Source organism: Cervus elaphus, chromosome 5 (assembly GCF_910594005.1).
Source record: "Cervus elaphus chromosome 5, mCerEla1.1, whole genome shotgun sequence".
Lineage (NCBI taxonomy): Eukaryota > Metazoa > Chordata > Mammalia > Artiodactyla > Cervidae > Cervus > Cervus elaphus.
The window spans coordinates 55,245,804-55,271,834 of NC_057819.1; the positions used below are offsets into that span (position 1 = coordinate 55,245,804).

The window sequence follows — 26,031 nt, forward strand, 5'->3', positions numbered from 1 at the left end:
CCAGGAAAGAATAGAATCATAAATGGAGAAATTATAGACAATCACTGGGTAAAGATAGCTATATTCCCATGGATGTGACAGTACTATGCTGCTTTGCTTTGAGAAATAAAAAGCTTTTTATTTTAACAGAAGTCTTCAAAATGAAAATATCTGAGTTAATTATTTTTCTTCTTCTCCATTTTCAAGCAAATACCTTTCTATTACCTACTATGTCACTAGTGTCATAAAAATGAAGGAGAAGCTTACATGTCACACATATTTGTAGGGAAGGCTTGTGGCAATCAGGGCCATTGATTGCAGTGATATTTCTGAATATTTTCTTATATCTTGTTCATCAGCATCTCTCTCTTGCATTCCACTCTTAAACATACAAACAGATTCTTCTCACCCTATTTTCAAAATTTTCCCTACGTCCAATATGCCTGTCAATTTCCTATCCTGGATCCCTTCTCCCTTGGTATAATCAAGCTCTGTCATCTCCTTGTGAACTGGCTTAGGCTGGAATAGACCAATTTTGATCACCAGAGTAAGGCAGAATTGGACCAAACTATATCTCCCAAGTAAACGTGTATATCCATTTCCAGAGACCCCTCACCATCAAGACTTACTCTGTGGGACTTCCCTGGTGGTCCAGTGGTTAAGACTCTTGTTCCCACTCCCCATGCAGGGCGCACTGGCTTTGACCCCTGGTCAGGGAACTAAGATCCTCAAGCTGCTCAATGTGGGGGAGAAAAAAAGACAATTGGTTTTTGTCCATCAAGACAAGATTTGTACTTTGGAATCAAATTAGGGCTCAATCATGGTGTTCCCATTCACTGGTTGGGTGACCTTTGATGAGTGCCTTCAAATTTTGGGGTCACTTTATCTGAAAAATGGGGACAGTAGTACCTACCTCATAGAGAAACTGTGAGACCCCCATGACACTACAAGGACACAGAAGGAGCTGACACCCATCCTGCCCATGCATCTTCCAGTCTTCTTGCCAAACCGGAGAACATGGACAGGGAAGGGGCACAATGAGAGTTTCAATGTGAAACCTTCTAATGTACATGTTTGCAACTCGCTATTTTCACTATTGCCTATAACCTGATATCTGTCACAGAGATATTGATCGGCACCTGTAAAGAGTCACACGGTTCTGAAGAATCTGCCTAAAGTCTATGGCATCTGAGAGGAGAATCTTCCAAAAAGCTTGAAATATAAACCTTCTGCAGAACCACTTCTAACTCCCAGTTTATCTTTACAACTCCCTTCCCTATTCAGTTCTAACAAGCATTCCCAGAGCACCTACTATTTGCCAGGAATTGTGCTAAATTCCGGGAATTAAGAGGTGAAGAAGGAGTAAAATTTGTCTTCAGAGAGCACATCATTCACTAGGTTTAGACTTGACTTTTCTAAACCTAGCCTCTCAATTTCTTTCTTTACTACTCAGTTCACTTGAACATTACATTTATTGTCTTGTACACAGAGGGTACAGGGGCAACACAGGGATGAGCATAAAATTTAGTTGAAAGGACAGGGTAAGGATACAAACAGGCATAAAACAAGTAGAGAGATTAAGCTGACGTGCCATGAAAATCAAGAGACGAGAAATCAAATCTAGTTGGAAGGATCAGAAAAATCTTCACGAAGGAGGTGCTGTTTGATATCTGAGAGATTTCAGGAAACGAGGTTGGCACAGATTCCACAGCGAGGCCTTTCAGTACGTGGTGCGTGGAGAAAGCCTCACCCATCAGAGCAGTTCACCTCACCCCCTCCCAGGAGTTGTTCAGTTGCTCAGTCGTGTCCAACTCTTTGCGACCACATGGACTGCAGCATGCCAGGCTTCCCTGTCCTTCACCATCTCCTGGAGTTTGCTCAAACTCATGTCCATCGAGTCAGTGATGCCATCCAGCCATCTCATCCTCTGTCCTCCCCTTCTCCTCTCGCCTTCAATCTTTCCCAGGATCAAGGTCTTTACCAATGAGTCCTTTCTTTGCATCAGGCAGCCGAAGTATTGGAGTTTCAGCCTCAGTATCAGTCCCTCCAATGAATATTCAGGATTGGTTTCCTTTAGGATGGACTGGTTGGATCTCCTTGCAGGGACTTTCAAGAGTCTTCTCCAGCACTCTGAGGAGACCATGCCTCCCCAGCACCATGAACCAGCCTCAGTTGTACCTCTTATTGCATTGAATTTGTTTATCTGTGTATCTCCCTCACTGGGTGGCAAGCTCCTCCGAAGTGGAGAAACCATGTTTTATACAGTTTTATACAATAGATACAAAAGTTCCAGAAAACTCTGAGAACTGGGAACCTAGAGGATTTTACATCTACCTATTTATTTTTGGCTGTGCTGGGTCTTCATTGCTGCTCGGGCTTTTCCCTAAGTTGCAGTAAGTGGGGACTACTCTCCAGCTGAGAGGCACAAACTTGTCATTGCAGTGGCTTCTCACTGCATGGGCCTTCGGCACGTGGGCTTCAGTTGTTGCAGCACCTGGGCTCTACAGAACAGGCTCAATAGCTGTGGCCCGCCGGATTCAGCTGCTCCATGGCACGTGGGATGCTCCAGGACCAGGGATTGACCCCACCTCTCCTGCACCGCAGGAAGACCCCCACCACTGAGCCACCAGGGAAGCTCACATTTATTTATTTTTAAATCAAGTTATATCCAACTGGAGCCTCTTCCTACACTTGCTGAAAAACCTCTCAGTTTTTAGGGTCTGCTTCACCTCTCTTGGACCTTCTGCTTAGAAGGGGGTTTACTTAGCCCTGAGACATCTCTGACCCACGGTTCTCTCAGCACTTCTGTGTTCCTCGCAAGGTCATCGGGAACTTTAGACCCGCATGTAGCACATGAAGGTCATGAGAAACCATGGTCCATCCATCTAGAACCTTCCTCTGTCAAGGCTTTCTAACATGTCCCCCTAGTGTGGAACTTCTCTGAGAGGGGCCATGTTGGGGGGTTCTTCGGAAAATGTATCTACTCCCTCCCTTGAAGATTAACCTCTAAGGGAGGAGCAGGACAATCACATGTGTATTCCTTCCCCTTTCTCATCTCCTGCCCTTTCTCCCCTCCTCATTTTGTACTTTGCTACCCTGTTCATCAAGGCTCCTATCTCATAGCCTCCTCTTTTTCTGGTAGCACTTGTACTTCCCTTTCTTGGAACAATAATGCCAGGGAAGATACAGAGAAAGACTTTGAGTTACCATGAAGAGTAAATTCATATGGGTTATTTCCAAAACCTCATCCCATGTTACACAAATTGATGAATGAATGTGTATATGCTAATGCATGTGTGTGTGTGTGTGAGATCACTAACTTTTTGAAGATTTTAGAAATTCCAGAGTAACTTTTTCATGTACACTTGAGTATTGGTTTCTATAACATATTCCAGCAAAGCATAAAGTTACAGATATTTTTCTTTGTAAATAGAATATAAGCTTCTCACGCAGAACGCATTGCAATATTCTCTAAGGTAAAAGCCGAGAAATCATTATAGATAACTCAAAAGTGCTCTTCCTTTGAAACACAGCACTTGTGGGCAAATAGGATCGTTTGAAACCTTAGGAAAAGGTTGAGGAAATTCATCAGTGTGAAAAGACAACCATTTTATTTGGTCTAAAATGAAGTAACATTTTATAAGGCTGAATTTCATTTTCCTGAAAGTTATAATGAAAACAAATGATTGACTCATTTTATGTTTTCTATAACATAAAAATAAAAACCTCCCTGAGTTAGCCTTTTCTGGTTTTGTAATGGAAAGCTTCAGCTGAGAGTAGACTTGCATGTTTTATTTAAAAACAAAAACAAACAAAAAAAACCTTGATAGGGTACTCAGATGTGATCGGGAGCAGAGAGCCAGGAAACACCACTATTTTAGAACTAGGAACATTTTATCAAGTTCTCCAAATAGAAGCTTAACTTCAACCACGTGATCAGATTGCTTTTGATTTGGGGGAAACAAGGTACTCTGGTGGATTTCGATAAAGTGGTGGTAATCCACTGGTGGTAATGATAAAGCCAAAAAGAATATTATTCTACAATGGGACATTCAAAATAGAGAGGAAGCAAACAGCTCTACATAACAATGAAAAAGGTCATCTTCATTCCAAGCCCTACTACATCTCTGAAGAGGATTATGTTTCCTGGAGGCTAGCTTTGAACTGGAGGTGAGGAGTGGCAGATGAGAGAAACTAGATCTGTCTCTTGTTGGACTCAGAAGACTTTGGGGCGACTGAACTCCAGGCAGGAAGCTCAAGGCCAAAGGCACTTTTCGTTCACAGATGCCGAGTGCCCTCTGCCCCATGTTGGTCTGCCATGTCACCTCCCCTGTCCACACGATTCTGTCCCTATGCCCACATCCCAGCTCCCCCCATGGAAGGATGTGGCCTTCACACTTTAGAGGAAGTCCTAAGAAGTCTCCTGTTCTTTGCTTGTTCTTTATCCGTCGTCATTCTTTTCTGCGCCCATCGTGTGTCGTGAACTGTAAATACCACAGCAGGATCTTAGCTGAGCCTGGGTGACTCCGTCCTGTCTCCGGGTGGATCCGAAGGCAGCAACAGTGCGGAGAAGCCAGAAGATACAGAGAAAGAACTTGAGTTACCATGAAGAGAACCAGAAGATGATTGGTTGAAGGGATTCGCTAAACGAGAACAAACTGGTAGAACAGATAAGCATTCTTTGGATCAAAAAAATACTGGACTTTGAAATATCAAGTGGGATACCAGCTCCAGCTATTCTTTTTAAAATTTTTTTCATTGAAGTATAGAGTTGATGTGCAATATTATATGTTACAGGCACACAGTATAGTGATTCATAATTTTTAAAGGTTATACACCCTTTATCATTATTATAAAATATTGGCTATATTCCCTGTGTTGTACAATATATGTTTGTAGTTCATTTTACACCTACTAGCTGGTCCCTCTAAATGGCCCTCCTCTGCTTAACTGCAAAGAAGTGTGATCCTAGAAGCTGGAGAAGCCACATGCATTTGGGTGATATTTAAAATAAGCAGAGGTACATGCGGCAGATGTGAAATACTAGGAATCCATAGTGCTGGCCTGTGTGATGGGTCCCCTGTCTGTACCTCTCATGTTTCTCTACCAGAGAAGCCACTAGGATGTCTGCTTCTTGGATCCTAGTCAGCTTATACCGGACAACTAGGAGTGGAGGGGTGAAGAAAACTTGGGGGATTCCGCCATTCAGAATCACAATTTTGCTCTCTTCTGATCTGAATCCTTCTCTTTGAACATTAATACTTCTCAGCAACTTTCATTCACTGTCTATGCTTCTTTTTGGAGGTTCCTCTTTGTCCTCCTACCACTAATTGATCTTCTGCATTCTCAGTCTGAATTGCAAAGGATAGCATCAGATCGACTGATGCAATTAATCTCTCTGCTATTAAGACAGACCAGCAGACTACTTGGTATACTGCTGATGTATGGTTAGACTAGTCTTCCATCAGGTATCCATGCTTCTCCGGAGCATATAAAGGGCAACCTAGCATCATTTCCGAGAGCAGGGAACCATGGACTAGGGAAATTGGGCACCAGGCTAGCAAAGATCCTTAATGGAACAAATGCACATTCAGGTATATGAGAAAATGACTTTGGTGAAAACATACACACAAACAGTGAAATACATTTCTATTAAAGGTCATGAAATCAAAGAAAGCGGTTCAAGTACCTGTCATCACTACTGACCACGCTTACAGATGGGGTTAAGCCAACCTGGCAACAAGAAAGTCAAATCTCTTACTGTTCAGGTCAAATTCCTATTATGTTGTTCATTGTTGAGCTTTGTCTTCCTGAAATAAGAAAAACACTGGCCAGTTTTTGTTCTGTTTCTTATAATAAAGCATGCAGTTGTGGCTTTTACTAGTTTCGAAAGAGAAAGCATCCTACATGAAATAGCAAAGCACAGTATGATGGTCCCCTGATAATCTATATTCCAGGGAGGCTGCCATTTATTTATCCAAGTATTGATAAAAGGCTAAATTTTTATTATGCACAAACCAATTTAAACTGTTCTTAAAATGAATAAAGAAGAAAAGTCATCTCTGCTTGTACAACTACAAAATCATATGGTTTTCAGCCATTTCTGAATGTTTCTTTCAAATTCCCTAGGAACACAGCTATTTTTATATTACCTATGTGTAGGTATCCCCCCCACCACAACCCCAGGAATCTGAGGAATAAAATTCAAGGCAAGTTTTGACTTCCTTCTATCCCAGTGTCAGACAATACCCTCAATCAAAATGGCTAACTGGTGAAAGAGGTTCAAAATCAATACTGCAGGGACCTATTTCATCAAGTGCCTGGTTCCCAGCCACTGAATTTCTCCTTGCAGCTGGAGCCACTTGACACCTTTGTGTAGACTTGGCCATTTCTCTTCCAGAGGCCTTCGGTGAGAAGGGTTCAAGGACAGCCACACCACACGGGAGAAGCCAGCTTCAAGACACACTTACTGTTCATCCTTCTCAGAGCTTGTGTCTGGGGCTCCTGCAGGGTTTTCCCAGTTTCTAAAACCTAGAATGAAAAACAGCTTTCTGAAAATCAGCTCTGTGATTTGGAAACAGGCCATGGAACTTTTCAAGGACTTCTCTTCCATTTTTTGATATCAATATGTCTTACCGAGATATCCAGGGCTACTTGCTGTCTTCTAGGTTCTTAATTACAGTTTGATCAATGTCGTAGAGCAGAGTGGCATCCTATGGACTAGAGAGATGGCTAAGCAGCCCAGGAACCACATCAGGGGCCAGCAAATTATGGCCTGAAGGGAAAATCTGCCCTGCAGCATGCTTCTGTAAAGCTTCTAGCTAAGAGTAGTTTTCACTTTGTTGAGCTGAGTAAAAAAATAAAAAGAGGAAGAAGAACATGCAACAGAAACTTTGCATGGTCCACAAAGCCTAAAATATTTACTGTTTGGCCCTTTACAGGAAAAGTTAGCCAATCTCTGAACTAAATGACCCCACAGAGCCAGAGAGTTGATGCAGCGGGTTGTCCATTGCTCCCCTCTGCTAGTTAAAAAGGAAACTGCATCTATGGTCTCTTGGTTAGTAGCTAAGTTGTGTCTGACTCTTTTGAGACCCCATGGACTGTAGCCTGCCAGGCTCCTCTGTCCATGGGATTTCCCAGGTTGGAATACTGGAGTGGGTTGCCATTTCCTTCTCCAGGGAATATTCCTGACCTAGGGATCAAACCCATGTCTCCTGCATTGGCAGGCAGATTCTTTACCACCAGGCAAGCCCTTGGTCTCTGGTATTTAATTTCAAAAAAGCATTTGCCAACTTGACAATTCCACATCAGGCATCAGGGTCTGTGTGCACTGGCTTCAGAAAATCAACCCCATATGGAAAAGCAGCTTTCATTGGAATCATCCTCTCATTAAGTTTCTGATAATCCATTAATATTGTTCTCAAGACCCATCGATCTTCTCACTGGTCAGACAGGAGAGCTTAATGAGGATGCGGGAGGGGGAGTTGGGGAATGTAATAGGAATTATAATCCCCGCCTTACTCAAGGGTTTGATATTAACACTCATCTCTACAACTCCTCCAGGGGTGTGTGGTATTGCTTTAAGTTAACTAATGTGATGCCATCTGAGAACAGAAGCTTCCCCTTGCTCATCTAGAGCCTTCGTTCCACAAGTCCAGAAGCCAGCATGTAGTTGTTGATGAGGACCTCTATTCCAACTATACATATGGGAACTGGGACAGTAATCACAGAATGAATCACGGGGAGGTCCCTGCTGACCCACTGTTGCTGCTGCTGCTGCTGCTGCTAAGTCACTTCAGTCGTGTCCGACTCTGTGCGACCCCATAGACGGCAGCCCACCAGGCTCCCGCATCCCTGGGATTCTCCAGGCAAGAACACTGGAGTGGGATGCCATTTCCTTCTCCAATGCATGAAAGTGAAAAGGGAAAGTGAAATCGCTCAGTTGTACCCGACTCTTAGCGACCCCATGGACCGCAGCCCACCAGGCTCCTCTGTCCATGGGATTTTCTAGGCAAGAGTACTGGAGTGGGGTGCCATTGCCTTCTCCGGACCCACTGTTGAGGTAAACCCAAACCAAGTCTCCATGTAGACTCCATAACCTCAGGAAGTCCCCTCTGAGTAGGGGACCACACTGGTATTTCTGGGTCCTGAGGAATTATCATTAGCCACAGCTCATGTCAAACCCCACAGAGATCTGGGTGGTTCCTTTCTCCTGGACACAACCATTTTCCTGACAGATGACTGCAAGAATATGTCAGACTGCCTTTTTTAGGGGAATAGAAAGATGAACAGTGATTGTAGCACTATCATAGAGTACCTGCTCTACGGGCTGTGGGTCTATAAACCAGTAAAGGGTGAGAATTACTCAGGTCACCTAGAATTTTGCTTTTGTTTTGGTGTCAGTTTACCCAGACCAAGGAGGAGTATAATAGGCCTACACATTTCTTTCAGTCTTAGGCACATCTTGTACTGTTTACCACTGCCAAACATCAGTGACATTCAAAACCCAAGATCATTGTTCCAGCTCTGCCGCCTATTATGGTAACCATAGCCATTTTGCCTCCGTCTTTGGTCCTGTCCTTGGACTTTGCCTCCTGGGACCCCATCACCCCCAGAGAAATCAGGGAGCCATTACCCTCAGATGATGGTCACTCTGGCACTTTTCAAGGTGTTTCTTTTTAAAAAAATTTTATTGGACTATAGCTGTTTTATGACATTGTGTTCATTTCTTCTGTACAGCCAAATGACTCAATTATATACACACACACAAACTATATATATATGTGTGGGTACACATACACACACACACACACACACACACATATTCTTTTTCATATTCTTTTCCATTATGGCTTGTCACAGGATATTGACTATAGTTCCCTGTGTTATACAGTAGGACCTTGTTGTTTATCCATCATCTGCAGCAGCATGGACGGACCTAGAGATTTTCTTACCAAGTGAAGCACATCAGAAAGACAAACATCCTATGACATCACTTATATGTGGAATCTAAGATACAATCCAAATCAACATGTCTACAAAACAAAAGCATACTCACAGACCTAGGGAACAGACTTGTGGTTGCTGGGGGGAGGTGGGTAGGGAAGGGATGGAATGGGAGTTTGAGATTAGCAGATATATATATATATTTCTTGATGAAGGTAGTGCCTCACTGAAGGAATGGTACTTTAGTCTCACTTGGGGGACATGACTAGATGTAGATGTGTGATTTACACATTGTAAAGATACCCCAATATTTCCTTATCTTTACTTCCATTTCTCTACATCATCCCAAGAAATTTCTGGCATCACAGCTTAAGCATTGGCTAGGGCTGTGGGTATGGCTATGAGTATGATAGCTATTGGCTACCATTCCCACATTTCTATCAAATATGCTGAGCTGCTCAAGTGAGCATATTGAACTCAGAATCTCTGGCAAGTACACCCAATGCAAAATAATCAACCTGATCTAAAATTAAGCTTCTCTCTTCTTGGTCTGACATCCTCAGAAATCACTTCCGCACAGATTGCAGGTTTTTGCCATCGCAAATGAGCAAACTCCTGTGATTCTTTCTGTTGTATAAACCTTTCTCTCCAGCGTTGACGGTGTCTGCCACCACACAGCAGGCTGGGGTTGGAGTCTAGCTCAGGCTCTGGAGGCAGTGCCGGGGTGCAGGGCTCGGGCAGGGCTGGCATTCCTATCCGCGGAACTTGCTTGCATGAAGACATCACAAAGACTTCTGGCAAGAGAGAGGCAGCCTCAGTGAAACGGGAAACAGGTTTGCTTCTGCTTTCCAGGAATACTTGATAGGATGCGGGCTTTTCAGGTATTCAGAGTCATAAGATCTACCAAATTCTCTATTTCAGATTCATTGGTCCCATTCTTTTCCCCAAATGCCTTGTTCTCATGAGACATGAAGTCTGTGAACCCACCCTGCACGTATATGGCTGTTTCTAACTTTTGGCCTTAACTTTTGGGCAGTTCAATAGTTACAAAACAAAGGAGACTCCTGCAGGTAGCCATGGAAGTTCTCTGATACTCTGACCATACCTTAAGCAGAACACTCTAAATCCTATTTTATAATTTCCTTCAGGGTAAGTAGATGGGGAATAACAGAAACAGTGGCAGATTTTCTTATCTTGGGCTCCAAAATCACTGCAGATGGTGACTGCAGCCATGAACTTAAAAGATGCTGGCTCTTTAGAAGAAAAGCAATGATGAACCTAGACAGTGTATTAAAAAGCCAAGACATCACTTTGCCAACAAAGGTCCATAGTCAAAGCTATGATTTTTCAGGTAGTCATACATGGATGTGAGAGTTGGACCATAAAGAAGGCTGAGCGCTGGAGAATTGACGCTTTTAAATTGTGGTGCTGGAGAAGACTCTTGAGAGTCCTTGCAAGGAGATCAAACCAGTCAATCCTAAAGGAAATCAACCCTGAATATTCATTAGAAGGACTGATGCTGAAGCTGAAGTTCTAGTACTTTGGCCACCTGATGCAAAAAGCTGACTCACTAGAAAATACCCTGATGCTAGAAATGATTGAAGGCAGGAGAAGTGGACAACAGAGGATAAAATGGTTAGATGGCATCATCAACTCAATGGACATGAGTTTGAGCAAACTCTGGGAGACAGTGAAGGACAGGGAAGCCTGATGTGCTGCAGTCCATGGGGTCACAAAGAGTCAGACACGACTTAGTGACAGAACAACAACTTTACATTCTATGGAACCCATAGAAGAATCCACTACATGTACCCACAACATTCCTTACATCCCTTTTTTCCCCATAATGACTAGCATCATTTAAGCCACCAAAACCCTGACATTGATAGGTCTCTTATTCTACAAAACCCCAGGTGATGATTGAAGTTAATACATTACCAGTATGCACCAGTGTCTATCTCATGATACTAGCAGAATCTTAGCTGCCTTAATTTCCAACTAGTGAGCTAACCAACCTAAGAATCTCATTTCTTTGAGAGTCTGTTGCTTACGATCATGATAGCCAGTAATTACCCTGTGAGAGTTCAATTATAGAGAACAAAACCTACTCCAGATTGTGTTAGCAGAAAGGCATTTGTTTTACAGGGTATTAAATGGCTTATAAAATTGTTTATAAACCAAAGGGAATTTAGTCTGATCATTCAGATAAAAACTCTTAGGTCATAATGCAGAACTGCTGTTGCCCTGGCCATAATCAGGAAGACTGATGAAGCAAGAAGTCATGATAACAGCTGCTAGCTCAAGATCAAGTCACTTCCACCTCAGTCTACACCAGCAAAAACAGGAGCCTCATGTCTCATTCCCTCCACTCTTATTTCAGGTCTGGATTTTAGTCTTCTGTAAAGGCATTTGGTTGGCAGAGAATAAATCACATCCAGAAATGTGGGATATGTAGATTTTAGCTCACCAGCCTCCAGAATATAGGAAGTCACACTAGAAAGATGTGGAGTTGGTTCTGAAAAAGCCAGTCTGCAAAACCCATTTCAGTACTTTTTCAGGGGTCGGGGGGTGGGGGTGGGGTCCTGTGATTAGAACTCTGCTACCTGATGATGGGGCCTCTTGATGTCAACCTGCCTGTTTTCCCACATTCTGTATATTGACTGCTCCTATATTGTCTCCTTCCTCAGTGATCAATGCAAAGAAATAGAGGAAAACAATAGAATGGGAAAGACTAAAGACCTCTTCAAGAAAATTAGAGACACCAAGGGAACATTTTATGAAAAGATGGGCACAATTAAGGACAAAAATGTAAAAACAGAAGCAAAAGATATTAAGAAGAGGTGGCAAGAATACACAGAAGAACTAAACAAAAAAAATCTTCATGACCCAGATAACCATGATGGTATGATCACTCACCTAGAATCAGACATGCTGGAATGTGAAGTCAAGTGGGCCTTAGGAAGCATCACTATCAACAAAGCTAGTGGAGGTGGTGGAATTCCAGTTGAGCTATTTCAAATCCTAAAAGATAATGCTGGGAAAGTGCTGCACTCAATATGCCAGCAAATTTGGAAAACTCAGCAGTGGCCACAGGACTAGAAAAGGTCAGTTTTCATTTCAATCCCAAAGAAAGCCAATGTCAAAGAATGTTCAAACTATTGCACAACTGCACTCATCTCACACGCTTGCAAAGTAATGATCAAAATTCTCCAAGCCAGGCTTCAACATGAACCGTGAACTTGCAGATGTTCAAGCTGGAGCTAGAAAAGGCAGAGGAACCAGAGATAAAATTGCCAATATCCTTTGGATCATCAAAAAAGTAAGAGAGTTCCAGAAAAAAACATCTGCTTTATTGATTATGCCAAAGCCTTTGACTGTGTGGATCACAACAAACCGTGGAAAACTCTTAAAGAGATGGGAATACCAGATCACCTTCCCTGCCTCCTGAGAAATCTGTATGCAGGTCAGGAAGCAACAGTTAGAACTGGACATGGAACAACAGAGTGGTTCCAAGTCCGGGAAAGGAGTACGTCAAGGCTGTATATTGTCACCCTGCTTATTTAACTTAGATGCAGAGTACATCATGAGAAATGCTGGGCTGGAGGAAGCACAAGCTGGAATCAAGATTGCCAGGAGAAATATCAATAACCTCAGATATGCAGATGACACCACCCTTATGGCAGAAAGCGAAGAAGAACTAAAGAGCCTCCTGATGAAAGTGAAAGAGGAGAGTGAAAAAGTTGGCTTAACTCAACATTCAGAAAACTAAGATCATGGCATCTGGTCCCATCACTTCATGGCAAATAGATCTGGGGAAACAATGGAAACAGTGACAGACTTTATTTATTTTGGGGGGGCTCCAAAATCACTGCAGATGGTGACTGCAGCCATAAAATTAAAAGACTTTTGCTCCTTGGAAGAAAAGCTATGACCAACCTAGACAACATATTAAAAAGCAGAGACATTACCTTGCCAACTAAGGTCTGTCTAGTCAAAGCGGTGGTTTTTCCAGTAGTCATGTATGGATGTGAGAGTTGGACTATAAAGAAATTTGAGCCCCGAAGATGTGATGCTTTTGAACTGCCGTGTTGGAGAAGAATCTTGAGAGTCCCTTGGACTGCAAGAAGATCCACACAGTCCATCCTAAAGGATATCAGTTCTGAATATTCATTGGAAGGACTGATGCTGAAGCTGAAACTCCAATACTTTGGTCACCTTATATGAAGAACTGACTCCTTGGAAAACACCCTGATGCTGGGAAAGATTGAAGGCGGGAGGAGAAGGGGACAACAGAGGATGAGATGGTTGGATGGCATCACTGATTCAGTGGACATGAATTTGATGAAGCTCCGGGAGTTGGTGATGGACAGGGAAGCCTGGCGTGCTGTAGTCCATGCGGTCTGACTCACCAAGAGTCGGACACGACTGAGCACTGAACTGAGGTTGCTCCTCTCCCTCCACGTGTGCTCAGCTGTGTCTGACTCTTTGTGACTCTGTGGACTGTACCCCAAGAGGCTCCACTGTCCATGGAATGTTCCAGGCAAGAGTACTGGAGTGGGTTGCCATTTCCTACGTCAGGGGATCATCTTGACCCAGGGATCGAACCTGTCTGTCTTGCGTCTCTTGCATTGGAAGGTGAATTATCTATCACTAGTTCCATCAGGATAGTTCATTTCCATCTATTAGACAAATCTCCTCCTATTTGATGTTAAAACTGCCCCTTGATATGAACCACTTTCCTAGACTATTATTGCCTGCTTCTCCTTATTTTAGTCTTTCCATGCAGTTTTTTGCTTACTAGCTTGGCCTTTTCCTTCCCTTACTGCTTGCTGCCTTCTTCATTACATCCACCAAAAAGACTCTACCAACATTCCCAATCCCAATGCAGGCAATTTGGACATGTCGCAGCCAATCTCATGACATACTGACAAAGACTTTATAATGTCATCACTTTGGATCACTATTCCAAATTCTTAAAGAGGTCCATGTCATCTCTTAGGAACATAACAATATTAACATCTATCAAGTTCATATCTAGAAACTAAATACTTTCTTACATCTTCCTTTTAAATCAGGTGCATATACAAGACTGTATACTTTTTCTGATTCAAATATTTCCTCTATTCCCAAAAGAGCATTTATTATGCTGGTCAGTCATCCACTGGTAACCAGATTTACCCTAACGAGCTCATCTCTTTTCTTCCAAACACATTGACTCTGGAGGCTTTATGTTTGAACTTAAGATTTTTCTGAAGAATCTAGTGCAAAATAAATTATGTAGCTTCTTTCTACACATAGTTAGATTTCATAAAGTTTTTTTCTGTCAGTGATCACATAAAAATCACTCTTACCTTCACTAATCCATGACCTTTCTGTACAAGTCACAGCAGAATTTAAAAGGAGCCCATTGAAAGTGGTAGCTTTGTCCAACTGTGTTGAATCTTCCTAATTACTGGTCTATTACAGAATCTTATTCTTGATCTTGTACATAGTTTATATCACATTTAATATACTATGATAAAGGAGCTCTGTTTTATCTCCATTTGAGATTTTTGCTGAATTATTACATGTGCCACCAATAACACAGAAATTTGGTTCTAAAACAATCATTGTATATTTCTTGGAGATGACATATCCAGCATGTAGTTCCAAGGTTTCTATCTTTGATGAGTTAGGAAGTTGGTTTTGTGGAAATGTGTCTGACACTTCTGATTCTAAAAACATATTGTGGATTGCTCCAAGGGTAGCCTTCAGAAATTACATAATTTTCACACATTATTAATATCACTTGGATTTTCTCTTGCCATGCTGCTTTAGAATTCAACACATTGTCTCCCCTGCCCCACTATCTCCATCACCCCTAAGTCTTTCTTTTTTCTTTTAAGGGAGGCATTGCCTTTGTCTTTCTGACCAGGAGTAATACACTCCCAAGCCCACCCTCATGTACTTTCAAACCTTTAAAAGCAGACCTTTCTATTTGTTCTGAATTCTCTTTTTAATGATCGCTGCACTCTCTTCCAAGGTGGAAGCAAACCACGTGGCAAAGCTACATCCCCTAGTAATTCCACCCAGGTCCGCCAGGCACATGTTTTCCGAGGTATTCCAGAGTGGGCTGTATCGAACCATGGCTTCAGTTCTCTGCAGCTTGTCTCTCGGATCGATGGATTATTGCAGCTGGGCTAATTATGCAGCAATTTATATCGACTGTTTAGAGCAGCAGTGGTGAATCCTAGTAACTGAACTTCCTAGAGTAAGATTTGCTTCTTCTCAGGCTGTAGAGTTCAAGATACGTGTGAACTTCCATATTTTTTAGGTGTCTGCGATTGCATGTGGTTTAAACAAATCAGAGTGGACTTAGCTTTCTTAGCGCTTACATATAACTTTAGTATGTGACTTATTGACTAAAGTGGAAGTGGCGAAATCCTTTCTTAGCACTTTTCTATGATTATCAATGCCGAGATTAGCCATGCCCTTAATTTTATATATGAGCAAGCACAATATTATTGTGCTTACAGAGTTCATTTAATATCAAATAGACCTTAGGCCTTTTTTCCTCCACATTAAAACACTGAACTAGATGGAGCCTCAAGGCTCTAGTTAGTTTACATTTAAAGTCAAGCTTTGAATGATTCTTAGTTTTGAAGAGTATGTCTTTTCTGAGGGAGAAAGAGGAAAATTTTCACACATTAGGGTAGTGTTCTTTATAAGGATAGCTCACCAGCTCCTGGACTGCTGTCACATAGGGGTGGGTGTGTGTGTGTGTGTGTATGTGCATGTGTTCAAATTGCTAGCTAAGAGCCACTAATGTTTTAAAGACAAGTACAATAGTTTTCTAAATGGAAAACATTACAAAAGACTATTGACTGGCAAGCCATAGGTGACTTCAGCTGCTCTTGAATTACTGAAAATAGCCAATGCTCCATTTGCTCTTTACCTAAAATAAATGAAGTTCTTCCAACTCATGAATGCTGCAATAAAAGGTCAAAATCTTTTATTCTCATCTCAGGAGCAATGTCTCTAAAAGACTGTGCCCTATGCCTTTGCTGAGCAAAACAGCTAACGGAATAGCAATTTTTAATTATAGTCTACAAGGCTTTTCTAGCAACCTTATGACTTTGGGACATTAAAATGCCAGTTCACTAACAAGACACAAAAACAGAAGAAACATGAGTGAAAATGTCAATTTAAATGTTACATAGGAGTTCATTTAATAGTGTATGAATGAAAGAAAATGAGCTGTATGTCTTTTTCAAAATAAAATTTAATACCTGAATTTTCTTTGCTTTCCTTATTTATGTTTTGTTTGTCTAAATATGTTAATATGCACTTCCTTTGATTACACTACAGAAATTGCTACTGGAATGGCCTTTGGTTTGGGTAAAGTAATACAAGATTTAAATGTGAAAGTTTGATTACAGTAATAGATTAGGTATTTCACAGAGAAAGAAAGATAAAATGTTTTAAAACTCATTGGGTCACCACTGCTGACTGAATTTCAGGATGATAGGACAGGTAAGGAAAAGCATTCCAAGTGATGGAGTCCACCACTGAATTATTTTATGATACTTTCAATGTTTTTTCTATCTATAAAAGTATTCACACTCATTTAGAAAATTCCAAAAAGTGTTTTAAATTAAATTATTTATGGTAACCTATTCAGAGATATTTAGTAATAATATTTTGGTAGATTTTATTCCAATATTCAGTGGTTAAGAGCATGGAATCTAGAGCCAGTTCAGATTACTACAAGCCTTGAGACCTTGGGCAAGTACCTTAACTGCTTTGTGACTCAGTTTCCATATCAATAAAATGGGCATTATAATAGAGATAATTCATGAAGTCATTGAGATGATTAAATGAAGTGATATATGTAAAGAACATAGGAAAGATTCTTGGTATATAGTAGGAGTGTAGTATATAATTGCTTTAATTACTATCATTAAGGTTTTTCCTTTTACATATTTCCTTTTACATACTGATGATTTATTATGTTTGGGGGCATCACTAACTTTACAAAAAGAATTCATGAAACTTCTGGAAAATTTGGAAAATATGAAGAAAATTTTAAAGTAAAACTATACTACTTGTTATTACATTATCAGACATAACCACTGATCATATCTAAGTAACCATCTCTGATCATGATAGATCCCAAATACTCCAGTGAGATTTTAAAAATTATATAATACATAGAAATAAATTTAACAAAAGTGGTTGAAGACTTGTACACTAAAAATTATAAACATTGCTGAGGAAATTTATAAATGGTTGGAGAGACAGTCTATCTACATTAAATGAAATACTCATTAGTCATAAGATGACAATTCTTCCCAAGTTGGCCTATAAATTCAAGACAATATCTATTAAAATTCCAGTAGGTTTTTTTTGCCAGAAACTGATGAAATGATCCTAAAAGTCATATAAAACCACAAAAGACCTAGAATAGCCAAAAGTTTTGAAAAGAAGAACAAAGTAGGAAGACTTTGACTTCTTGATTTCAAAACTTAATTTAAAACTACAGTTATCAGGACAGTGTGGTGTTGGCATAAAATGGACATATCATTTTTTACATATAAAACTCATTTTCCTTTTGAACAAATGATTTTGGGGCAAGTGGATATCTACATGCAAAACAGATGAACTTAGATCTTATCTCATATCATACACAAAAATGAACACAAAATGGATCATAGATTAAAGACCTAAATCAATAAACATCTTAGAAGGTAATATAAGAGAAAATATTTGAGAACTTAGGTTACGTAAAGATTTCTTAATATAACAGTAAAATTAAGGTCCATAAAGTTTTTCAATAAATTGATTTTTAATAAACTTCCTCAAAATTCAAAACTCTTACATTTCAAAATATACCATTAGCAAAATGAAAAAACAAGCCATAAACAGAAAAAATATTCACAAAACACACATCTGATAAAGAATATGTACTAGAATACATCATTGTAAAGAACCCTTACAACTGAACCACAAAACAAGCCAATCAAAATATGGCCAAAAGATTTGGATAGAGATTTCACCAAAAACAATAAATGAATGAACGTGAAAAGATTCTCAATGTCGTTAATCAGTAGGGTAAATTAAAACCACAATGAGATACCATTATAACAAAAACACAGATAATGACTGGTGTTGCCTAGAAAGTGGAGAATCAGGAAACCTCCCACACTGTGAGTGGAATGTTAAATAGTATACAGCCGACTGGAAAATCATTTGGTAATTTCTTATAATATTTAAAATAAACTACTATGAGGCCCAGCAAGTCCATTCTTAGGTATCTACCCAGGAAAAAAGAAAATATTTATCTACACAAAAATTTGCACATGAATATTCATATCAGTATTAGTCATAATAGCCAAAAACAGGAAGCAATGTGTGTCTCTCAATTAACAAAGGATAGACGCAATGTAGTATACCCATACAACAGAATACTATTTAGCAACAACAAGGAAGAAGCCATTGATACATGTCACGATGTCTGTCCTAGGCCTTTTCTTTCACTTGTTATTGACATTTCAGTTCTTAAGCAACCAGTTGTCAAACATTACACTCAGGGAAAGGAGCCAGGTAGAAGAAACCATATATTGTAGAATTCCAGTTTTTTGTAATATTCAGAAAAGGCAAATCTATAGAAAAAGAAAGTAGAGTATTGGTTGCCTAGAGCAGGGCAGTGAGATGCAGATGGAGAAAGTAGAAGTCAGGGACATAAGAAAGATGATCAGGGTGATAGAACTGTTCTAAAATGATTCATGGTGATGGCTGTACAACTTGGTAAGTTTAATTTAAAAAATCAAGGAGTTAGGGACTAACAGATTCATACTACTACATATAAAATAGATATACATTAAGAACCTACTGTATGGCACAGGGAACTCTGCTCAATATGTTGTAATAACCTATAATGGAAAAGAATCTGAAAAAGAATATATATATACATATATATATATACACACACACATAAGTTTATATGAATATATGTATATTCTTTCCTGGCTCAGATAGTAAAGAATCTGCCTGCAATGCAAGAGACCCAGGTTCAGTCCCTGGATCAGGAAGATCCACTGGAAAAGGGAATGGCTACTCTACTCCAATATTCTTGCCTGGAGAATTCCATGGACAGAGGAGCCTAGTGGGCTACAGTCCATGGGGTCACAAAGAATCAGACACTACTGAGTGAACAACACTTTCACTTTTCACTTTCATGGGCTTCCCAGGTGGTGCTAGTGGTAAAAACCCACCTGCCAACACAGGTAGACATAAGAGACTTGGGCTTGATCCCTGGGTCAGGAAGATCCCCTGGAGGAGGGCGTGACAACCCATTCCAGTATTCTTACCTGGAGAGTCTCATGGACAGAGAAGCCTGGCGGGCTACAGTCCATGGGGTCTCAAAGAGTCAGACACAACTGAAGCAACTTAGCATGCACATACACATATATATACATACACATGTATATACACCTACACATATACAGAAACATAAACCTGAGTCCCTTTGCTGTACATCTAAAGCTAACACAATGCTGCATATCAACTATATTTCACTTTAAAAAATCATAAGATTGTGTTTTAAATAGGTGAATGATATGATGTGTAAAATATACCTCAATAAACTTACACTGAAAAAAATATCCTAATGGATTCCATCCTCAGCGGTGTATCTCTATGTTTCAAAAACTGTACACGGACTACATATTACATACACAGAAGCATAATTTGAGCTCATCAAAATGACTCATTTGTAAGTCACCCACTAGAAGTCCTATAGGTAAGACATAGAAATCTACATTTGCAACAAAGTCCCAGGTAATTAGTATTTAATAAATTTTAATGACACTGTATCAGAGAATTACTGTGCTAAAAGTAATGTAACAAATGGCATCCCTGGCTGGAACAAAGTAAAAATCTAACAACAGATGGTCACTGCAACAAAAGGATTAGTTTATGAATGTGAAGGCAGGCAAGGGTGCATAATGAAGAAGGTAGAACTCCTTGAGGATGTACGGTTTGAGTTGAGATCTGAAATATGAATAGGATGAAATAAGGAGAAGAGTGAATTTCAGGCCCATTGGCAGTTGGAACATGATAACTAACTATTTTTTAGAAAGTTTCTATACATCTTCTAGCTGCAAAGGGCATAATCTGCCTGGGTTTATAGCTGCATCCTGCAAATGTTGATGAGGAGAGAGACGTTCTGATGGAGGCTGGGAATCATTTGGGACCTGTAGGAATATTAAGATTACAAGGAAGTTCCAACAATAATACACCCAAGTGGATATCAAGATGACATACAAGACCTAGATTTTACTTGTTTTAATCATTCACATGCTTTTCCAAAAAAAATTATGGAGGTATGATTTACATACTTATGTAATCCACCCATTTTAAGTGTGCAACAATTTTTTAGTAAATTCACTGAGTTGTGCAGCTATTATTACAATCTAATTTTAGAATATTTTCATCACACCAGTAATATCCCTCATGCCCGTTAGCTCTTAATCCCTGTCTTCACCCCATATCTCATGTCCCAAGCAGCTAGTTATCCACTTTGCATCTTTATTATATATTTGTGATGGATCTTTTTCACGTAAACACACATTTAGGAGTATGACTTCTCTCACTTAGCATAATGCTCTTGAGGTTCATCCATGTTGCATCACATATCAGTACTTCATTTCTTTTCACTGCTAAGCAGGATTCCATTGTATGAACATACCACATTTTCTTACATTTGCACTATTTCCACCTTTTGGCTATTAGGCATAATGATGCTGTGAGCCCTTGTATGCAATTTTTTTAGCATAGATATATGTCTTCACTTACCCAGGATAGATGTCTAGGCATGAAATTGCTGAAATGTACGGTAAATGTATGTTTAACTTTGTCAAAGCTGCCAAACTGTTTTCAAATTAGCCATATAATTTTATATTTTCACAGAAATATAGGTTTTCTGACCCCCCACATCCTTGACAGCATTTGTTATCTTTTTAATTATAGCTATGCTAGTGGGAATAAGGGCTTCCCTGGTGGCTCAGCTGGTAAAGAATCGCCTGCAATGCAGAAGACCCCAGTTTAATCCCTGGGTTGGGAAGACCCCCTGGAGAAGGGATAGGCTACCCACTCCAGTATACTTGCCTGGAGAATCCTCACGAACTGAGGAGCCTGGCAAGCTACAGTCCATGGGGTTGCAAACAGTCGGACACAACTGAGTGAGCAAGCACAGCTAAGAAGGCAAAAAAGTGATAAAAATTGGCATGTGCTTCTTTATTTGATAGATAATATTGGATGTTTACCACTTACTTATGAATATATTGTCCCATAAATCTTTAATGACTTTTTTGTCTGTGAGAGAAACAAAATGAGCATAGCAATCTCAGCAGGCAGAAATACACAGCTACTAAGAACAAGGGAGCAATTTTCAGACTCAAAACTAGCCTGATGATTCTGGGGCAGAGTCTGCTATTAAAAAGCCATGGACCACACTTATACACAATCATATCAGAATCCTACACTAGCTCCTTTAACCAGTCATCCTGAAGCTATGGGAAATTTTCTGGCTACTTTTCATATAGAAAGGAAAATTTCCCCATATAACCCTGTGCTAATGTTGACTATGCTGAATCATGTTACTCATTGTGAGGGATGATGGGAGATTTCCTTCTACATGGAGCTTCAAGACAGATAAGAAAATAGGACTTTCTTGTGAAATTTGTCATTGGATGGTTCGGGAAATAACAAATTTTAAGCAGCACCAATCACTCTTTGACTAAACTCTATCAGCTTCCTTATTGTCCTTCACTTACATGTGAACCAACTGTGGCATGCCCATGGTCTGCCTTGAACCAAGGCAGATATTACACATCACTCCCAGCCACTCACATGAAAGATGCTTACAGCAGGGAATACGCTTGGTGAGTACTTTTAAAAACTGTTTTCAAGGTCTTTACATAGGATAACAATGACTGCCCAGTTTATGGATATATAGGAAGCCCAGCTGCCTGATCTCTTTCTCAAACTGCACAGAACCTATATAAAGATTTCTACAATGTTAAGGTCAACTAATTTACGAAGAAACAGCTCAACTTTACATATCATGAAACCATCTGGCAAAAGCCATCTGTTACTTCCACAACTTTCCCAAATCTGGAAAGCTCTCAGGTATGCTTTGTATGTCCAATGAAGAAGAAATGATAAACCAATTGGCATTAAATACTAATTGCCTGGCAAACCCCTCAACTTCCTGAACAAGGCATTTCTAAATCCATCATTCCCCCCATACTAAACATAGTCTGCTAATATTTGATCAATTAGAAGCAAGTTCTTTTCCTCAGTAATAGACAGAGTTAACAATATCAACCCCACACAACTTTAGGATAACTGCATTCTCTCAGTCCCTAACCCACGTGTGTAGGGGGCAGAGAAGCTCATTCTGATACCTTGAGTAAGTATGGTAGAACGGTGTTTCTCAAACATTAATGTGCGTACAAATCAGCCAGAATCTTGTTAAAATGCAAATTCTGATTGAGCAATTCTGGGGTGGGGTCTGAAATTCTATACCTAACAGGCGTCCCAGGTGATACCAAAGCTGCTAGTCTGTGGACCACACCGAGGGAAAAAGATGTTGAGTTCTTTAGGGGAGAAAACATACCCGTAAAGATGACAATATCCAGGTCAAGAATGCTTCCATTCTGTCCATAGATTACACACAAGCAGTTTAGGAGTGATAATATCATCAGAGAGTAGAACTCTAGGGAAAAAAAAAAAAAAGTAGGAGATATTTGTAAGGCCAAACATTGTTAATCCCCAGCACAGAGCTTTGAAACCACAGATTCATTCATTCATTCATTCTTTATTCACTTACTCATTCATACATATTGAGCATCTCCTCTATGACAGGCACTGTGCTAGATTCCAGACTATAATGTTGAACAGAAAACACCCTAGTTTTAAGGAACACACACTCTCATCTAAGAATAACACATTATGAGGCAATGGCAACCATCTCTGGCTGTACACAAGGAAGAGTGAAAACATTAAACGGAAAATACTTCACTCTGCAAGATGGGATGAGGCAGACAGCTCAAGGAAGGCTGCACAGTACAAATCAATAATGGTTTTTTTCTGATAACTCAACTTGTGCTAAGTTCTAAGCACTTTTACTGTCATCATGACCCTGGTCTTATAGCTGGGGAAGCAAGGCAGAGGTAAATTACGTTATGTTCCCAGTAAATAAGTTGCTGATGATAGTGACAATAGCAAAATTTCCTCTAGGGTCCCCACAAACACCATTTACCAACATATCCCCAAAGATAAAAATTACTAACAATCACTAAGATTTCTTGTTCTCTTTTCCTTCAGGGCCCTTTTCTCTTTGAACATATGCAAGGACACATGCCACTGAAATGTGATCAGAAATGACAGGTGTCACTTCCAGGCAGGAGCATTTAAGAGCCAGTTCACAATTCTCCATCCAGTCTTTATCTTTCCCAGTGGTTGGGGAAACACTTGTTGATGTGGAATGGATACAAGATGGAAAGATCCTGAGGGATACTGAACCGCCACAAAAAACATGTCATCCCAAGATCATCTCCCAGACCTATACAGACCCAAGAAATAAACCTTTGTTACGTTAACTTACACAGATTTTGATGATGTGTGTTACTTTAACTTAACTTTGTCTATCTTCACAATACACTGTAGTTGAGGTGATGTATATTAATTATCTTGCAAAATAGGAGTGAGTTTAACTCCCCAGAGGAGGGGAGGGTGTGTTGGGAAGGAAGCTCAAGTTGGGCATAGGAGGCGTTGAGAAGATTTAAACAAGATGGCACATTTAGGACACTTCAGGTAGTCGGACTTTGCTGGAGAATAAAGCTAGGATGAAGTTGCAGAGGAGGAAAGAGGAACAGAACAGGTCTGGGGCCCCTCTGAAAAGAGGAGAAGGCATGAAAGTCTGGGCAATGCTCATCAGGGCTGCATATGGAAGAAGTTAATTAGATTCAACTCAAGTTTAAATCAAATAAATGAGTTTCTGTAGAGGAAATCGAAGAGAGCACTGTGCTGGGAAGAGAGGTCAGCCATAAACGAGGAGGCAGAACAGAGAAAAGGGAAGAAAAGCAGCAAAACAAACCAGGAATTAAAAACCTAGGCTAGAGCTGGAGGGAATGAGAGATATGGGAGTGGGAGGATGTGCTCAAATCAAAGAAAGGAATATGTGTTTATCTACAGGTGCCACTCCACGCATGCAGCATGGGCTGCTCTGAGGTCTGCCTTTCCTCGAAGCCCTCACCTGGGTGATGTCCACTAACTAGGCTCAAAGATGTGGCTCTGAGACTTCATCACCTCCCCACACTCCCACTGCCCTCACCCCCCAGCCCACCTGGCACACCTTCTACCTCCTCACAGAGTCCCTTCCCTGTTATCACTACATGAACCCAAGGGCATTTTAATTGTCCATTCATCTGTCCGCCTCCCTAGCTATGACTGACTTCTTTGGGAGACTGACCGCATCTGATTTTTTTTTTTTTGCAATTCCAAGGCCAAGCTCAGAGCTTGGTCCATATTCACATAAATCTAGAGTAAATTTATGGTAAATCCGGGAAAGAATTTTCCCTGAATGTTTTGAATGTTTTATGAATGACATAAGAGCTCAGAAGTAGGTCTCAAATAAAGATTAAAATTTGTCCATCTTTAATGAAATCAGTCATTCAACAAACATTTACAAGTGCTTATTAAGCTAAATGATGGATATTCTAGTGACCAAAGCAGATACAGTGTTTTGATGATGATGATGTGTGTGTGCTTAGACACTCAGTAGTGTCCAAATCTTTCTGACCCCATGGACTGTAACCCACCAGGCCCCTCTCTCCATGGAGATTTTCCAGGCAAGAATACTGGAGTGGGTTGCCATTCTCTTCGGGGGATCTTCCCAACCCAGAGATCAAACTCAGGTCTCTCACATTGCAGGAGGATTCCTTAGCATCTGAGCCACCAGGGAAACCCAAGAATATGGGAGTGGGTAGCCTATCCCTTCCCCAGGGGATCTTCTTGATCCAGGAATCAAACCAGGGTCTCCTGCATTGCATGTGGATTCTTTCTTTACCAGCCGAGCTATCAGGGAAGTTTGTTTTGATGATACTTGGCTACTAATGGAAGAGAAGATGCTCATTAAATAAAAATATACACTTATTATTTTTTAATTAATTCTATTTTTTTACTTATTTTTGGCCACACCACACAGAACATGGGATTTTAGTTCCTAGACCAGGCATCGAACCCAAACCCCCTGCATTGGAAGCATAGAGTCTTAAACACTGGACCACCAGGGAAGTTCTACACCTGTCACTATAAGCAGCTCTTTTCAAGATCTCCAAGGACCTCTACATTGCTAACTCTAAGGCTCAATACCCAGTGTTGGTCTTATGTGACTCATCAGTAGGATTTAACACAGTTGATCACTCTTTCTTTCTTAAAGCAGGATTTCACATTCCCTTAGTTTTTCTTTTGCCTTGATCCCTCCCATTAAATGGTCCCTGTCTACCTCTCAAACTCTGAAACTGGATGTGCCCAAGGATTTCTCCAGTTTCCTTCCACATACACTCCCTAGCTGTGATCTCATTTGTGGCTTTAAATGCCATCTCTAAGCCAGAGGCATCCAGAATATATTTTCAGTTCAAATGTCTCCACTGAAACCTAGATCCCTCTGTCCCACTAGCTTTTCAACCTCTCTACGTGGATGCCTACTAAACATCTCAGCAAAGTCTGTCCAGAAGGGAGTTTTCGTCATTTTCCACATGATCGGTTCCTCTTAAAGTCTTCCCATCTCAGATCATTGCACATCCACTCTTGCATTTGCACTGGACAAAAATTTTTATCTCATCCTTACCTTCCATATTCCTATACCCCTCATCTTGTCTACTAGCAAATCTTACTTTAAAATATATTCCCAATTGTACTACCTGTTACCACCCTGGCCCAAGTCAGCATCATTTCATACCTGAATTACTTCAGTAGCATCCAATTGATCTTCCAATTTTATATTCATTCATAGAATATATCTATTCTCTATATACATCAACCATAGTGACTTTGTTA

At 40.3% G+C, this 26,031-nt stretch overlaps 1 protein-coding gene and 1 long non-coding RNA gene across 2 annotated transcripts in view; both read right to left on the reverse strand.

The window, feature by feature from the left end:
* Positions 1-2,450: 2,450 nt before the first annotated feature.
* On the reverse strand, positions 2,451-7,837 carry LOC122694163. The gene is made up of 4 exons (XR_006341125.1): positions 6,616-7,837; positions 6,450-6,510; positions 5,669-5,789; positions 2,451-4,510 (listed from the first exon to the last, which is right to left on the reverse strand). It is a non-coding gene; the product is annotated as an uncharacterized LOC122694163 (long non-coding RNA).
* Positions 7,838-8,872: 1,035 nt separating this feature from the next.
* Positions 8,873-26,031, reverse strand: part of LOC122694162 — a 250,506-nt gene continuing 233,347 nt past the window's right edge. The window contains exons 5-6 of the mRNA XM_043902519.1: positions 22,586-22,684; positions 8,873-9,719 (exon numbers count right to left, since the gene is read on the reverse strand). Of these exons, the coding sequence (XP_043758454.1) occupies positions 9,439-9,719; positions 22,586-22,684 (380 nt within the window). The 3' untranslated portion in view covers positions 8,873-9,438. The remainder of the gene's footprint in view (positions 9,720-22,585; positions 22,685-26,031) is intronic.